The sequence below is a fragment of the Lagopus muta genome, chromosome 3 (genome assembly GCF_023343835.1).
Source record: "Lagopus muta isolate bLagMut1 chromosome 3, bLagMut1 primary, whole genome shotgun sequence".
NCBI classification, from domain to species: domain Eukaryota; kingdom Metazoa; phylum Chordata; class Aves; order Galliformes; family Phasianidae; genus Lagopus; species Lagopus muta.
This window is the reverse complement of record NC_064435.1, coordinates 45,456,299-45,475,045: the sequence shown is the minus strand read 5'-3', so window position 1 is coordinate 45,475,045 and position 18,747 is coordinate 45,456,299. Positions and strand designations below refer to the sequence as shown.

At 40.3% G+C, this 18,747-nt stretch overlaps 1 protein-coding gene across 8 annotated transcripts in view; it reads right to left on the bottom strand.

Annotated features, from left to right (window-relative positions):
• Positions 1 to 18,747, bottom strand: part of ZNF521 (zinc finger protein 521) — a 231,554-nt gene that overhangs the window by 13,767 nt on the left and 199,040 nt on the right. For all 8 annotated transcript variants that reach the window (XM_048938682.1, XM_048938674.1, XM_048938677.1 and 5 more), the window contains 2 exons: positions 17,185 to 17,316; positions 14,409 to 14,524 (listed from right to left, as the gene is read on the bottom strand). In XM_048938682.1, coding sequence (XP_048794639.1) covers positions 14,409 to 14,524; positions 17,185 to 17,316 — 248 coding nt within the window. The remainder of the gene's footprint in view (positions 1 to 14,408; positions 14,525 to 17,184; positions 17,317 to 18,747) is intronic.

Here is an 18,747-nt window from a genome sequence, read left to right as displayed (position 1 = left end):
AATTTCTGACATTTTCAGACTAATTCCTATACAACTGCCATCTATTTTTTTAAAATCCGTGTGGCCTAAGTGTTCATAACTTGGGCCAGCTTAGTCCTCAGTGTAAGTTTAAGCGTTCATAAGGCTGCCTGACCTTACGCCAGCTCATAATAGCCCCCTGGGGACTGACACATCAATTAAAAATCCCTGGAATTCATCAGAGCCTGAGACATGCCTGCAAAGACCAAAAGGGAGTGATAGAGAACCAGCTAGCAAAATAAACAGGAGTTGCTGCATACTAAGGGAATCTTTGGCTGTCTGACTAAAGGTACCTTTTATACTGGCAGGGGATGCAAATTGGAGCCCGAGGAATTGCACTTCCATTTTCAAAGCACTTTGCAAACATCAACCATTTCACCTTCACACCAGTGCTTGGAGGGAAGTGAATATGTGCATTTTTTGCACCCTTCAGTGGCTGGAGGTGCGGAGCACTCTAGAGGCATGGTCTGTGTCTACACACAAAAGGAGTTTCCCAAAGCCACTGGAGGAATTAGGAACAGAAAATGGATTAGCAGAGAGTGCTACCCATCCCCATGCTCAGTGTCATGCCTCCCTAGGAAGGCACCAAGGCAACCTGCTGCACCCCAGCCGCATGCTGAATTGCTGTACGGTGCAGATTACCGCATGTCATCCTTTATAATCTCTCCTTTAAGAGGGAGTCAACTCATTTCCTGTGCACTCCCCCTCTGGTTCCCCCCGCAGATGGTGGCAAGGTTGGAGACAAGTTGTTTTCACAAGGCTGAGATTAAAAATGGCTCTGTGTTTTGCTAAGCATTCCTCTGAAGCATGGGCAGCGCGTGCGTGTGTGTCTGAGAACGACCCCAGTGAAAGGGAGGAATGAGAGATGCTAAACAATGCTGCACAAAGTTGCAGACTGTTCGGCTACAGGCCAGAAAATGAATCCAATTTTTCATTCTGTCATTATAAATATTTCAGTGCAAATGGTACTGATTTTCTGCAACTGTGGTTAAGCAAAGGGCCTCCGAGTGAATATTTAAGAAAAGAAAAAAAAGGAAAAGAAGGAGGAGGAAGGGAAAAAAAAAAAAAAGAAAGAGAAAGAAGAGGGAGGCGGAGGGGGGGAAATTAAGGTTAGCAACCAATTAATTTCAAACTTTAGCAGCAAAAGATTCTGGGAAAAATTCTACAGCGCTGCAGCGTGTGTGACTCCAAGAAGGAGGAAAAAAAACATTTACTCTGCTCTTCTTCTGACAGTTTCTCATAAAATATCTGCAGTCCATCTATCTTTTAGTACTCCAGGCTCCTCTGGAGAGCAGAAAATAGTAGTTTAAAGCTCACTTCAGTGCCAGTCTGCGGGAGATTGCTTTCCACAGGACCCCTGCTGATGGAGGCCTAGGGGAAGAGGCCCAGGAGTTATTCAATCAGTCCAAGGCTCTGGGGCGGCTGGGGGTCCGCTGAGGGCTGATTATAAAGCTGCCCTCCTGTTGCCTGCCTCCGAACAGAACGAAATGAGCAGCCTCTTGCTGAGCAGATTCTGCAAGAAGGAATTTCACCTGTCACAGAGTTTGTCAGAATTTCAGGATTTATCTTGGTGCAAAATTAATAAAATACCAACCAGAATTTCAGCCTGACTACTCAGCTGTGTCATCTCAAAGTGATCTTTCACCTAAGAAAACCTGGACACAGAGCTACTGAAGTCATCCTTGCCCTACTTTTGCTCTGGAACTTGGGTAGGATGATACGACTGCATAACAAAACCGTTAAATGCAGGTTTCCTGACAATTACACCAAGTGTCAAGTGCTGGGTGGGTGCTACCGTCCTAACGCACAACTTTCCACCTCACTCCCGCGGTTCCTGAATCTCCCTGGAATAAGCCAGGAATCTGAAATACAGAAAGATCATTTCTGTAGTTTATAACCTCGTAGGTCCCTTACGGCAGCACATCTGTTAAGATCATACACTGGTATTCCAGGTCTGGATTTGATTTATAAGTTTTAAAGGAATACAAACAACAGAAGACATAAGATTACATTCGTGAAACCCTGCAAATTAATATTGCTGTGACAGACAGGTACATGGCCCTTTAGCCACATTCTGAGTCTAATATCTATTCACGTAGAAAGGTGCCAGGCTGATAAAGCATCATCTCAAACCTCTGTGAAACAAGTTCAGTTCTTTCTAAGCTAGACAGTCTTACAGCTCTTCTGGCAGTGCCTTACGGCGATAATAATAACAAATCTTTCTATCCTACTTATTTAAGTCAGATTGTGCCAACTTAGAGCACACATGAATTTCAAGTCTCAGGTAGCATAGAAGCAATTAACTTGCAGCCTGCAAGAGTGTTTCGGTTAATAGGGCAGATCAACTTTTAGAAAACAAAATTCTTGTCAGCTAAGCCAGCTGATGGGTAAATAAATATTATTCCACTTACAATGCCATTAGTTCAAATCACGACATGGAAAACAGAGACTTCCTCTATACCAAGAAACAACAAAATATGCTCAGATTGGGAACAAAGATGCACTTGCCTTTAATAGGTCATATTCTACATTGTGGAATTTTCGGTACTCTGTTCAAAGCTGTCTGCTGTCTGAAGAAACAAATTTACCTTTCAATTTGCTCGTCAGCATTTTTGAGCAAGAGCTTAAAACAAATGGTAACATATCCCTTTCCTACCTCCTCATCCTTTAAACGACAATTCAACATTAATACACATCATAAAGCCACCTTTACCAGGCAGTAGTAGTCTGACAGTTTTAACACCAAGAGATCTCACAGCAGAGAGAGAGAAAGCACGCAAGTGAATGCACAGATGGTGGGAGGGGACACAGGGTGCTCTCAGCAGGCTACAGTAGAGATGCATTAACTCCACAGAGGGATAAGGGCTTCCCACCAGTACAGTCATGAATTATAACTGAGCACGGGAGTGAGTTCTTAGTGCCTGTCTCACAGCAAATATACTGTTCCATTTTCCTGCACAGTCACCTTTCACCTTTACAAACTCAAAGCAAAGCAAAATGCACCACTAATATTTTACAATACCTCGGCTTTTTTATATTATATACCACACATCTACACGCACAAAGTATAGAGGAAAGCAGTGCGTGCACCAGCAGAGAGTACCGCCAAGCAGATGATCAGAGTACACCCACAATCAGTGCCTATGTCCAGTGATTCTGCTGCAAAACGAGCTTATAACAATACAGCTAAAGCTGCACGTAGAAATGCGTTTAACTCAGCAGTGCCGGTTCATGAGGCCTGAATCATCTCTTTCCCTCTTGTTAACAGGGTGGAGGACATTCATTTCAGCTTTGAACACAAAGGAAGCTCTACTTGAATAAAAAATCACACGAGTCTACAAAAACACACTCTTTTTCCATCCCAAATCATACCTCAGACTCAGTCTGATCAAAGCACGGTGAACCTGACCCCGAGAACAGGTAGCAAAACTAAACCTCAAAGCTGTTCCTCCAGGTTGGGGTTTTGTAAGGAACAGCTCCAGTTGTGCAGCCATCTGCATCCAAGTCCTTTTGACTAATGTTTGGAAAGGAAAGGGACAATCTAACGATGCTGATGCTCTCAGAAAATAAAAGGAAAGAAATTTAAAAAAAAAAAAAAAAGAAGAAGAAAAAAGGGAAAGCCACCACTTTGGAGCCAAAATTGCTGTTTACTGGAGTTTCCTGGATGTGCCTCTTTATGAATCACTGACCACACCTCGTTTTCACAAACTATCTGCACCTCCTCCCTAAGGGAATTCATCTCCTCCCAGATTTCCTCCTACTCAATGGATCTATCAATGGAGAAAACTTGTTATTTTAGGCTGCTGAAAATTTGACCGATTTTAAAGGATTCATTTACCATGCCTTTCACTTTCGTTTAAATCCTCAGTGTTCCTGTTCTAAATGACAGCACTGCAAACACTGCTTTTAAGCACTATTCATTTTCCCTCCCGCACCTCAGCTTTTCATAGGGAAGGAAGGCTGATCTCTCTTCAACAATGGAGCCTTCTTCCTTCATAGCTTCAGGGCAGAGACTGTTACTAGCTGTAGACTTGCTGCAAATATCACAATAAAGGATACAAATGTGAATTTCTCTTAAAATACAGGTTCAGCTCCGGAGGTATCTTGCTTTAGAAACCTCTGTCAAGAGCAAACAATATATCTGTTTCCAAAACGCACAGCAGCTGCCCAGTTGCTTTTCCAAATGATCTAACATGTCAATGGAATCAGGATGACTGTGAATTCTCTACTTTTCTCCATTTTGTGTCTCTAATCGATATCTTACCTTCCTTCACACTTAATATACTCCAATCTCGGTTTGGCAGCATGTCTTACAGAATGTTAAGAAACCGAGATCAAACATCCTCCCTCTCTCCGAGTCCCTGAGTTTGAGGAGAAGCAGGGCTCCCAAGCTAAACTCAGTGATGGAAGAAGATGGGAAATCAGGCTGCAGATCCTAGAGGGTGGCAGGTCTGCTGCTACTGAGCCCTTTGCCTGTGCACTGAAAAATCGAGGAGTGAGGATGCTGGGGTACATGAGAGCCATGGCAACCCTCTGCTGGCACTACGGTGGGAAGAGGGGGCAGATCTCAAGCGGCAAGCTTCCAGCCATAGTGTTGTGCCATTGCTTGTTGGGAATCTGTAAGACCAGTGGAGAGTGGAGCCAAGAACGAGGAGCGTATTCACGGGGATGGAGGGAGGGGGGGCCAGCAGAGGGCTGGGGGAAGGGAGGCAGATTTGCAGAACTGGCCATGAAGCTCCTCAGTACACCATAGCTGGATGCTTCATAAAGTCACACTGATGGCAGTCCCGGAGATGGCCATCTGTTGTCAGCTCTGGGCCAGATGAAAGATAATATAATGGCAGCTACTGGTAGCTAACAGCAGGGCAGTCGTAGGAAGGAATGCATCCTAGAATGAAGAAGTGGTGCTTCCTGTTCAGCACAGAAAATCAGTCATCGATATCAACTACATTAGCAAGAAATTAATGGATGGACAATTAAGAGAACGGAGCTTATCTACCAGGGAAATTATTCAAACGAGAACACAGTGCTTATTTCTTCTGCTTACTCCAGGTGTACCAGCCAACTGATCTGACTAATGACGAGGTGTGGGCTGAAATGTTCAGGGCACAGATGATAAAAACTCATTTTCAGCAAAGGGCAGAATTCCATTTCTAATGATTATTTGCGGGTCAGGGAATAAATTTACTGCTTTCCCTGCCCTCAATCTGCAATAGGACTCCCTGATATTCACAAAGGTTTCTTTAAGAACTGAGGTTAGAAATTGGCCTTTATGTAATAACTGAACTTTTCCTTATTATTATCACAATTTATTTTTACAAGTGTCTTATTATCAGCATCACTCAGCAGAAAATATTGACCTTGTAATCACTGTTATTTCTATCTCATTTCTTTCTGCACCCCATAATCTCTCTCCTACTTCTACTCCTTTGCCATTTGTTTCCCTCTTCTCCTGCCTTTCTGTGCATTTTCTTTTCTGCCATCAACTTACAATTTGCTTCTTTGGGATGAAAGCTTGCACACTTTGCTGTTCCATTAGCTAAAACAATCAGAAACCATAATGTTAACGTTGGCATATAACATTGTTTTTTGTTTTTTTCAAGTTTTCTGAATCAACTCTTAAGAAGACAAAGGGAAGTGGAGATTATCCTCTGATCACCAGTGTTTCCTGCTTTCAGACTGGAGACAACAAACTTCACTTAATATCTGCATGACACAATCTTTGCAGTCATGACAATTACCATATTTTTTGTTTCTTAGAACATATTTAATATCAATCATACCAGACGATAACGTGAATAAACCTAAACTATGCGTTAACTTTTTTATGTTGCAATTGATTTTTTTTTTCAAAAACAGATAATGTATATTTTACAAAAATGAACAAACAAAAACCCAGAACTAATTCTCAAAACAAAACAAAACATACACATAAAACAAAACAAAAGGCATATAAGAGCCTGAACAGGAAGGAGTAGGAGAAATAGGGACATATATTCAAGTAAATACATATTTAAGTATCACTATCCCTCCTGAAAGTGGAGAAATGTATATATTTCTGCTTATTTTTGTGTAGATATTTTGTGGCAAGCCCACACTTGTTTTGAATGTTATACTTAGCTTCCAGTTCTTTTGCTATTCTGTTCCATAAGTCTGAATTCATTTTCAAGATTAAAATGAACTATTTAAAGGCAATATCATCATTTCACTGGTACGCCATCTTTGTCAATTAATTCTGTAATTTAATAAATAATATCATCTAAGTATCTAGAAACACGGATTATAATTGTGATTTAGTTGTTCTAGAAATTTGAGGAAGATCCTTTTGAGGAATGTACAGGAGATGTGAACTCATTGTTTCCTGCTTATTTACAGGAAACAGCACAGAAAGTGTCAAAGGTTGATTGTAGGTGTAGATTTACAAGTATATGGAGAATGTGCAGACTAGTAAGAGCCAGTAATACCCAGCTCATCACCACTGTCAATCACTATTTAGTTAAATCAAAATGGTCCCTATAAAACTCTGTCACTTGGGACTTGGTGGTCTTTGCACTGTGCTGTAAATATTCACGGATTAATGAACTACTCACAAAGAGTGTTTACATTTGAATAGGCCAATCAAAGGCCAGTGAACTCACCAGCTCCAAACCTGGAAATTTCTTATTTGGAAAAGAATTACCGTATGAAAAACCTAATATGGCTGTAACACTCCTGGATCTCCAGGGGGGAAGTGGCTGCTGGAAGGAAATTCAAAATTGTTTTTTTTTTGTTGTTTGGTTTGGTCTTTTTTTTTTTTTTTTTTTGGCATTTCAACTTTGTCCTTGAAGTAAAAGACTTGTAGGGGAAACACTTTGAAGGTATGTCCTTAGTGAGCTAATGCTCAAGTGCCTCCCCCCACACTTCATTACATTTTTGAGAAAATTTGCAAAGGAAGTAATTCTCCCTTCTAGTGAGAAAGAAGTCTCAGGAATACAAACCTGGATGTTTTAAATCTTGGAAGACGTAGAGATAAACTTTATCTGATAGGGTTTTGAGAATTTCCAGGGACTCTTTTTTTGGGGGCTTATTTTAGAGAAATAAAATGCAGTTGATACAATCACATGCATGTGTGCACCCTACGTGCACACACTGCTGCATGCTAACATACACGTTTTCTGTGAAACAGAAAGCACTGTAAGGGCTTAGGAAAAAATAGCACTCAAACTGGTAATACTTGTAATACATGCAGCTCTCTCTATCTAGTTCCCTCAAAACATAAGCATTAATTACATTCTTAGTATCTCTGGCACGCATACTGTTATCATCATCCTCCCCCACTAGATGAAGAGGATGCACGGTTAAGTGGAGCAAGTTAGTACCAGACATCGCAACTGAATCCAGCTCTCCTGACTCCCAGGCATCTGCTCTGACAAAAGCAACCTGCTAAAGACTAAGGCCAACATCACTGAAACTGGTTGCCTGTATTTAGGCATTAAAAGTGTTTTGCAGAAACCTTAAAAGGTGGCTGTTGCTGCACAGCACCCACGCTTTTAACAAGGTTGCTATCTTCAGGCATTTTTGACCTGATTTCCTGATGCACTCAGCACCAATTCCTTGCACTGACCTTAACTGCAGCTGGAGGTGCTCAGCACCCTCTCAGAAATAGGCCACTGAGTTTAAAAATGTTGGCCTAAAGCCTTGATTGTTAATTGGATTCCAGGTAGGTTTCTGTTTAAGAAGAGCTGGCAAAGTTATTCCCTGCTGGCTCCTGGCCTTTGGGGCCTAGAAAGCCAGCATCTCTGTTCCACTCTTCACCCTAAGAGTTTGGGGACCTAGAAATGCCAGAGCTAATCTCCAATTTCACTTAAAAAAATGTTTTGAGGCCTTTTCCTTGTGAAGAAAACATTCTTGAAAATGTAACTTCACCTGCAGGTTTGAAAGTTTTATCCCTGTTTTTGTGTAAAGAGTATAAATAATTCATGCCTTCCCTTTTGTCATGCAAGACTTACTGTTGGGACCTACACATTCACAGACTCAAACCTCTTGGGGTCATTGGAAAAACAATTCCTACCTGGAGGTAGTGGTGCCATTGCTGCTATGGCTGGTGCTATTCCCATAACAATCCGTCTGCTGGCCTCCAGAAAGCCTCTGACACAAGGAGGCAAACCCAGCCCAGTTTTAGTACCGATTTTCTTCAGCTGCCCCCCACAAGTATGACAGAATATAGGTTTTGAATCACAGCTCTGCTACTGTTTCCAGTAGTGGTCTCAATCAAGATTCCTATTTTTTTCAATAGCCTAGAGTTTGCTAGAGTTCTGATTCAGCTCAGGTCAAAGGTATTTTAAAGCTGTTTCAAAACGTTGAGATCTTTGGGAGCATTTTACAATGCAGAGGTGTTCAGAAAATGTAACTATTAAAGAAAAGAGGTAAAGACTGGAAAATTAGTTTCAACATTGCTAGCCATGGAACATGACAGTTCAACCTGGACATCCAGAGAGGGATACACATAAAGTTATCTAAAACTTCTGGATGCTCTCCTATGCTGCCTTTACCTTGCTCTGGTTCATGTAAGTTCCACTCTCAGCTGCTTGCAACAGGAGCTGAGAATGTTCTCCTGCTGTTTTAAACAACAAAAATAACATCTGCTATGAGTGCTTCATTCTTTCTTTCATCCTCTCCCTCGGGAAGGAACTGTGTATTTCAGTTTGGAAGGAGCTCTGTTGTGTATTGGGGTTTTGGGGGAGGTTCAGAAATCTGCATTCAGGTACATATTTATATGAGAGAAAGGAGCCTTTGGCACCTATAGATGACCTATAGAGACCTATAGACTCTTGAAAGCATAAGCTGAGGACATTCATGGTAATACTTAGCTGTGGTGGAGTCTCTTTTGCATTCCTGGGCCAGCATACAGGAAGGTTCTAGCTCCTGTGCAAAGTAAGCTTCAGCTCTTTGATAATAACACTCACTAAGCAAGGCTGTCAGTCAGCTGCCAAACGGGAAGAGCTTTTCAGATGATCTCAGAGATGCACTGGACCGAGGCCAACAAAAATACTAAGGACCAAGTCTTAGAGCACAACTGGATAAACATGTAGGCAGGCAGTGTAGAGAGGCACCAAGAGAACAGGTCTTCTTTGCTGCTGAGGAACAGTGTGGCAGCTCTCTGCATTGGCTGGAATGTCCTACAGGCAAAGCCTACTGGCTTTGTGCCAGGTATTCTGTGCTGATGGACTCCAGATGGGAAGTAGCAAGGGTATAAGTCACTGAAGCCAGATCCCTTTCCAACAGGATGGGAAGTAACTGCTGATACAATTATTTCTTGCTCTAGTTTTTATGTCTGTGAAGTGGGGACAATTAATTACCCCCATGGATAACTAGTTATTAGTTAAACGTTAAGTAAATGCTCTACTTCACTTAAAAAAGAAACAGTTTTTGTACTGGGCAAAATGGTCTTGGGAGGCCATGTAGTCTTGGGTGGTATCATATTCAGAACTAACTAGCATCCCTGATACAACACTGATCCCAAACAATTATGCTGCATTACTACTAAGCATTGTTACCTCTCTGACCCAGCAACACAAAAAAAAATCTAAAATGAACTAATTAACTCTGAACCATAATACATCACAAGAGCATCTCATGACTCCCTATAAACACTGAGTTATGCTGTGTTGGCTATGGAAGGAATTTTGGGGCTGGAAATAGGACAGAGTGGCTACTTCTCATCAGGCACAAGGGAAGCACTTACATCCATTCAAACACTTAAGTCTGAAGACTAAAGCAAAAGAAATAAGAACTGGAAAAAAGCATGACAACAGGAAAAGGAGTTTTAGTAGGTGTGAATGACTTTATCATGACTTACTGAAAATTCAACATTACATTAAATTAGTTATAGGCTTCTTTATTTCCTTATTAATTAAAAGTTCAGTAGAACAGATAATGGGTGAAGAAAATTGTTTATCAGTATAGAAAGCTCTATGGTCATGCTTCAGGTATTCAAAATGAGAATTTCAACTTCTTGGAGACATCCAGGCACTCTGTAAGAACACATACCTTGCTGCTTCCTTATACAATATCTGATATACTTCTGATTTTAAATATCATTACAAGTTGTTTTTTTTTTTTTTTTTTTCTAGGACTCTATTTCTGAAAAGCCCTTAAATATGAAGCAAGTCTTATTGAAAGTGTTCCATTCTAAAGAACAAATATTTTTAAGGACACGCTTTTTCAAATTAACTTCATTAGTGTAAATACGTATATTTACTCTATATAGATGGAGAGCACATGTAAGTATGAAAATTCCAAATAGTATGAAGAGCATAAGAACACTCTGAAAGCATACAGTTCTATTATTAAAAAAAAATTCTGCTTGCTTCCTTTCTACTGAGATAGTATAATCTCAAAAAAAAAAAAAAGAAAAGAAAAGAAAAAAAAAATTAAAGCCAGCTCAACAGCCATGGAGCACAAAGCCATTTAGGAGTGGTAAATGTGGGAAAAGAGTGAGATTTGGAAATGATTAAAATTAGTTTCTTTGTTTTCTCTGAGAAATGCACGTTTTACTAATTAAATTTGCAATTAGAGAGAGACTAGAGAGGTAGATAGCAGTAATATAGGCTCAGGACACCAGGTTTCTGGTCTCATCTTGGCCACCAAACTGATGCATGTACTGCATCAGTCACTATACCCCTCTACACCTTTGTTTCTCCTGCTATTCTTCACCAGTTTGGGTGTAAACTCTTTGGAATGCAGAGTTAGTCTGTTGCTGCTTTTTGAACATTATAGCACCCACCTCAAACAGTCTAAGAATCAGTATAACAAAATACATTAATTATCATCTTGTTTATAAACACTTCTGTTTGGAACAGTTTGCACAAGCCTTTAGAAGATGGTAAAGCAAAATGTAAATTCATATAAAATCTAATTATTTTAATTTAAAGACTGACTAATGCATTGCAGGCTTGATTTTCAGGCTGGACATTTATTCTCTGTTCTCACCAAAACTTGGAACTATGAGTTTTTCTTGTGTTCCTAACAAAGGTCTGGAATAAAGTCATGGAAATCTCTAAAAAGAGTGATAGTTTTTTATGGTGGCTTTTGTGTTCTGTTTGTTTGTTTGTTTTTGTTTTTGTGAAGATTGGTAGTGAGGAGATAGTAACTTCCCTGAGGTGAGATGAGTGTAGTAAGTAGGGATTTTTATTTTCCTATAGCCTGCTTTTCCAGAAACAGGAGTCAGAAAATAAAAAGCAAAGAAGGTAAAGAGTCACACTGGGCCAAAACCAAGTCAAGCATCATTATAACACATTTCTTTTCTGTACCCCTGAATTCATTCCTTTTGATTATCGGTACTATACACAAAGATAGGACTCCAACGCTATTGTGTTCTGTTCTGCTCTGTCTTGTTCTTATTCTGCCCTACAGCCATGGAGTGCTGTCCATGGTTTCTAATCTGAGACGATTAGCATCTCTCATGCATGGGAGATGCACTTCAGATGCATGTTTAAATTAAAAGCAAGAAACTGCTCCTGTTAGAGGGCATAAATACACTGTTATGCTGCAAGCCCCAACACAAGCCACGGTAATGCAAAAGGATAGAGAAACATAAGCCGGAGGCTAGTTGCCAAAGATTCCACTGCTTCAGCTGGTAGATAGCCTGAACAAAGCAGTGCTTCCTAGAAGAGGTTTTAAATGAGATCTTAAGATCAATGTATTTTCAGTAAAAACAGATTCCTAAAGTCAGTACCTACAGCTCTGCCTATGTGCTTTGCTGCTCTTTCACCATCCAGGGTGAATTGGAGGCAAACGCAGCGAGCAAGTGATCCTAGCAAATGTGAATGGCATCATGGAATGACATTTTAAAAAATATAATGTGTTCTCAACTGGGGTGGGGCTACCCAAGTTGATTAAAATAATGAACATAATGAACTAAGTGAATAAGAAAATGAATACCTTTCAATTTTTGCCAATGTAGATAAGCCAGGGAGAAGCTGTCTCTAAGGGTATGGAGATATGGTCTATTAAGAGCCTTCTGCAGGATGGAACAACCAACACACTGATTGTCACCTAGCCAACGTAGAGCATAATTTGTCTCTCTGTGGGGAGATCCTTTTGTGCCCTTCACTAGAAAACCAGGTGCTCCAGTTAACACTGAAGTTTTAATGAACTAGGCAGCAAAATCTTGCCCTGAGTCTTCAGCAGGGTTGAATTTTGAGTGGAAAAACATGTGTTTTTATTATAGTAAAAAAGCCAGGAGGCAGCTGCTTGGAACCCTATGTGTTTTGAAATGAGATCATATTTACGGAGACAGATAAACAAGGAGGTGATCTTATGTGCCACTATTACGTGTGCATCTCTGTGTATTTTGCATCTTCAAAATCCAGTTACTTACTCTGCTTCTTTTAAAACCCAAGGTAAATTCTGCTGTTAAGACTCATTTCTATTCTCTTGTTCCTGTTTCTTTTCACAGTTTTCTTTTGCACACTTGCACCATCTTACTATTTTTTGTCGTTTTTTTCCTTTTAGTTTGTTTTCCCTAGCAATCTCTCCTTTGTCTTTTCAGACACTGTTCATCTCTCTACTTCTCTACACTTCTGCATTTTGATTTATCAGTGATGAACAATGGAATTTGCGGGAATTACTAAGACAAAAACATTTTAATATTTTCTTTCTGAAGAAGTTTCACCACACTGGGGATACTTTGCAAAGCAACCCTGCAAAAAATAGCAGCAACAAGAACAAAACCCCCCCAAAAAACCAAACCAACACCAAAAATATTGACTGAAAGAAGGCAAAGAAAATGATTCAAAAAAACCCCATGCTGTGGTTAAAACAAATATAACAGAACGAGTTTCTGACCTTCTCTCATTTCACTCAATTTCTACTTCCCACAAACACAATAGCTATCTATACAACCCAGACCATTTTCTGACTTCAAAACTCAGTTTTCTATCTTCCTGTCCACCACTACGAATGACTATTTTTTTTCCCTTAAACATTTAACATTATCTTTTCTTTGTCTTCTCTCACCTTGGGTCAGAGCTTGCACTAACACCTGGTACAGACAGTAAATGAAACAGGTTTGAATTTATTAAAAAAGTTACAGCAGAGGCACTTTGAAGTGCCACAGATATGATGCTCCACATGACCTGCAGCAACACAGAGAGTAAGGAAGGCTATCAAAAAGGCTTTCTTCCATATTGCTCCTATGCATAAATATGGATTATTAAAAAACGAAAAATACAATACAATTGACACAAATTCTGATTTCTTACATGATGAATTGATGCACAGCTTAAATTCTTTTATTTTCCTTTTTCTTCAAAGAGGTATCTCATAATCATCATACCAAATATTTGTATTGGGTTTTCAGTATGTAAAACATTCAGTAATTGAAATATTAAATGAGCATATGGATGCATGTGTCTCATCAGCCTCTGCTGATGAGATAAAATACAGCTCTCGGGCAAAGCAAAATTAGTTGTGAACATCCTACCCAGTCAAAGGACTTCAAAATGTGGGCTCTGCTATTAAAAACTACTGAAAAATACTTGAGTGTCAAAAAATTATTTAATTCCATATAAAAATCACATGGCAGGTGGCAGAGGAAGGGCTGCTTACTGTGTAAACAGTACAAATACTTTTCCTTGCTCCGTCTCTACAGATCATCTGAAATCTTTTCCTCTGTTAACCGAATTTAATATGTAAATATGAACTAAAATAATTTAGGAACAATTTTCTGCTGCTGTCTCAAAATACACTACCGCATCAGGAATATGCAGCATCACCTCTCCTCACAAAACAAGCTACTTCAGGTACTAATATGGAGTAAATAACTCCTTCACCCAAATTTGTTTTCAGATCTTTTCTGGCATTTACTGTCTTCTCTCTCTTCTTTTGTTCTCATTAATAATCTACTATAATCATATCCCGGGTCAAACAAACAGCAGACAACGAGACAGGTAACACTTGTTTGACTGTATATATGTATTTTCTTCCCACTAAGTTGGGATTTATGGGAAATTGGTTTGGCCAGTAGGTAAATGAAGATAAATTCTGTCTCTTTTTCCCTCCCATTCCTGCACTGTCACATCAGTGGTTAGGTTTTGTGGCAGAAGAATACACTATTTCCCATTTCAAAATACGATGGCAATTCCTCACTCTTCAATTGTATCTTGAGATGCAATGATATACAAAGAAAAAATCCAAAGGTGGCTCCCAGACTTCAGGTCTGTAACAGTGGTTTTCTGCCAGCAGCTTTCTGAAGCCATGGGAGTTGAATTATCTACCATTTCCCTTATCCTTCCTTCATTCCCATCCTAGTGATGAAGAAGTATCAGAGGAGGTCATGGCAAGCAAATCTACGAACTCAGCTATCAAATACACAATGCTATTATAACCCCCAGGTAGCAAGTGTGTACCTGCAGCTCTGTTTGGAAGAAGAACTTCTGTGGACACTGTGTGCAGTCATAGATCTTGTCCTCTTGTCCATGGGCTGAGAAAATGTGCTGCTGCAACTTGTTTGCTTGGACAAACACTAAAATAATAGACAAACAACGAGTTTTTCATTATTTCACATAGCAAGTGAAGCATTTTTTATAAACAAGTTCCCACTAACGCTCCGCAATTCCAAGAGGTAAAATTAAGCTGGCATACTCTAATTTCACATTATGCCGCTGCTATAAAGGGTACCAACAAACTCTATTTAACTGTGAAGCGTGATCCTTTTTCATTTTAAATGGATTGAAACAGATGTCTGGCTTCCGAAGAAATTTAAAAGAAGGAAGCAAAAGGAGACCCTAGCAGGACAACGAGTGAAGTTTACATTTAAACATATAAAAATGCCATTTTCTCTTCAGAATTATTTCTTCATGCTTACTGAACTTTGATTGAACACATACAAACTTATTTCCTAGCAACCAGCAGGTTTGAAAAGCATAGGTTCCAAAGTCCTGTTTACTGCGTTTGCCTAAAGTTAAAGCCAACAATCAGCTCTGTATTTAAATGTGTTAATGCTAAAAATTATATCCCACAGCTACACTGGGGCAATGTCTATAAATGTGAAACAGAACTGCAGGTAAATTCTCTTTGGATACTTTAAGATCAACTCTGCCTACACACTGAATGCAAGGGTTTCAATAATATAAACATGTTCAATTTTAATGACTACAAAACAAGGCCCTAAGACTGTGTAACAGTTTACCTAGGAGACATACTATTAATAATTAAATTGTATATGCCAGAGGCAGTGTTTGGGTTGGCAGCACTGACTTCTGATGGATGCCTGGTGCACTGTGACCTAAAAAAGTTTGCATCTACAATATTAATCTGTATAGGCAGGGAAAGGATTTATTAAAGATGCTGGCACTTGACTTTGACTCCACTCCTAATCATTAAAATTATTCTAATTGCAAGGCAACAAAAAAAAAATATCAGAATATTGTTGTTCTGAGTCATACATTTTAATCACATTTCTCATTACACTGAAAAAAGGGACTCAGATTCCATTTTCCATATAAAACTAATATCGGGGATTTTCATTTCTTGTTAATATTCTAGCAAGACGCGCTGAAATAATTTAATAGCATATTGCTAATAAAACACAATTGTTTATGGTTAATGCGCAGTACCTATTTACCCCATCAACTAAAAGGAAAAAGTGATCCACACAGACTGGAATCGACTTATCTCCATACTCTTTAACACATCTTACAAGGCTACTGGCTCAAACATTAAAGGATTACTTTTATCAGGAATCTAGCTCACGTGGAGAATTGTCAATGGGAACTCCTTACAGATGCAAGTTTTTATATTGCCTTTACAATTTCCCCAAACTTGGAAATCTAAGACCCATGGTGTCATGCTAAAAAAAGATCACTTCATAGCATGTATGCAAAGGCAAGAGGGAAAAAAAAATTGCAGGATCAGTAATAAAACTAAAAAAATGCCACACTGAAAGAAATATTGTATGCAGATGCTGGATAGGCAAACTGGTTACAGCTGTACTATCCAGGCCCAGACATCACTGATATAAGTGGCGCAATGAAGATGAACTACACATTTTAAAAAAATTTTATAACCTGTAGAAATGTGTGGAAACTCAACACAGTTGAGGCAATATTCATTAATGATCACTCATTCTGAGAGACAAAGAATGCAATTTTCATTTTCCTCTGTAGCATGTACTTAGGTTGTATTGGAAGGGGAGCTGCCAAACAAAGAAGAGTAAAATGAATTTATCAGAGGTTCTGTTTGTCTATCAGTGAAAATCCTTCACTTCCATTAATGGGGAACAAAAACTTTGAATGGCTTCCAGAATTAGCATGCCATTGATGAGAGAATACTCAAAGTGTGTTTTGTCACGTTTGTGATCATCTTTGATTTTCTTCTTGTAAAGAAAAATTATGCACGTAAGCTACATATTAAGACTTACGTTTTAGGTTATTGTTTTATAAAATGTCCTATTAAGAAGTCCTTAAAAAATGCACAGCTCCATAGGCATCCTTTTAATGTGTTTTCATTTCCAACAACAGCATTTTTCTGCTCCTCATTATGGCCCAAACACTGCAGCTCCTCATTATGGCCGTACTGGGTCAAGTTATTTTCTCACTTGGGTTTTACTATCGAATAACACCACTGACTTGGGGAGGACTATTTTGTGCTTGAACCTATGTCAGGGGAGAGCAGAACTTGACTTGTGGCAAGACAGCATGTTTTGCTTTCTAAAGCACAATACAAGGGCGTTTCCTCTCACCAGAAGCCAACAAACACAAGTGGACTCTCCTACTCATTCAGAGAACACTGCTGTGAAGGCTACATCTAGCAGTTCTGCTTTGAGATGTGTCATTTTAAATGAAACGTGCATAGCTTTAAAGTACAAATTTATGGGCAGTTTTAATGCCAGCAAGTTTGGAGCGTGAAGATGGTGAGTGTGACATCATGGAAGGTAACAGATTATAATTTCTGTAATCGTAAAAAACTCAGCAGTTCTAACTGAAGAGATTGAAATGCCGTTCTTATAGATGGATGCTTGCCCTCCCAAGAAGCTCAGTTTTCTGAATGGTTTCTAGTTAACATTACTAATGAGCACAAATTGACCTAAAGCCAACACACGAAACATTATAACAAAATCATACGTGGGAGTTCTGCACAGGCGCAGAAGAGGCAGGATTGAGACAAGCAGCGATCGCCTCCTACCTGTAAAGCACACCGGACATTTGAAGGTGCCCCCCATGCCTTCAAAGCTGTGCTCTATCAGGTGGCACTGGAGTTTGGCAGGAGAGTCAAACGTCTGATTGCAGAGCTTGCATTCGTGGTTCAGTCCTTCATCTGTGGGAAAAATGAGAGTAGAAGTGAAAATCACTACGGGCCTTACAAAAGAGCATGTCATACATGATCTATGAACGGAATGAGCTTTTTGTTTTGCTCAGCTCAGGAAACTGGATGCCCCTCAGCATCCAGAGCTGCTAAAGTGTTTATCTGCAAGGTTTCAGCATGTAGGAATTTAACTGGGCATTAAAATACAGCTTCTTCAGAAACAATTGCCACTAGATAGGAAAGCAGAGCCTTAGAGATCAGTAGGAAACGATGAATAGAACCAGAAGTAGCATCTCTTAGAGGAAGCATTCAATCACAAACAAGAACACTTCCAAAGCAGTGCAGGAATTGAACGTTGCTCACACAGCACTCCACAAGCCACAAGCAGGAAACTCCAAGTGCACGCTTCTGCCGCTCTGGCTGACAGCAGTGGGTCATGGGAGGGGAGGTATTTTTCACCCCTGCATCACCCCTCCTCCACTATCCCAGTCTTGTGGGCACATACAAAACCTTTTGCAAACGTCAGGATTTCCCAGCTCCCTTTCTGACAAATCGTGCTATTTGCATTTTCCCCATACACCAGCTCCAGGAAGTCCCCACGTGTTTCCTGACACAGCTTTCCTGTCAATGCCACGTGGCTCCCACCTCCTGCTGCCCATTCCTGCATTTCCTCCCATTGTGCTGGGAAGCCCCGTGCCTCACCGCCAGGTCCCTTCCTGAGGGTGCTGCAGGACCTGCAGGCCGCTCAGCGGCTGTGTCCTACTTAGAAACAGTTGCTAGGTGAGTGGTGGTTTCCAGCCCTGCTGCAGAGGCCTCAATTCTCACAGCGTGGCTCAGGAAAGGTCCTTCTGTACATCACCCATGTGCAACACCAGTGGCATTGATGTGCAGGTAAAGGCAGGGTTTGAACAGGAAGGATACACAGGGTGACCAGTGCCACACCACCAGCTCTCAGATGAAAAGGAGCCACATAGGTGAGCATGCTGCCTGCCCAAACACCTCAGAAGGCTGCCCACTTCCGCCCTACAACCTATGGTGACCAGTAGCTGCAATGGCTAATGCTTGCTACTGTGTATGTGGGAAAGCACATGTGCATGGGTGCAATGCTCCATACCACACACAGCAGTTCTCTAGGCCTGCTGACACCCCATCCCTGGAGACATTCAATGCCAGGCTGGATGTGGCTCTGGGCAGCCTGGTCTAGTGGCTGGTGATCCTGCACATAGCAGGGGGGGTTGAAATAATACGACCATCTTTGTCCTTTTCAACCCAGACCTTTCTACGATTGATTCTATGATTCTGTGATGCTTGTTACTTAGGAGTCATCTGAAAAAAGGCCCTGGTGATGTTGTGGTTTGGTACCAACATCACACTCAAGGCTTCTGACTCCCAGCCCACATGAACATGTACTGATTTCCAGCTGGACTCAATGAAAACAGCCTT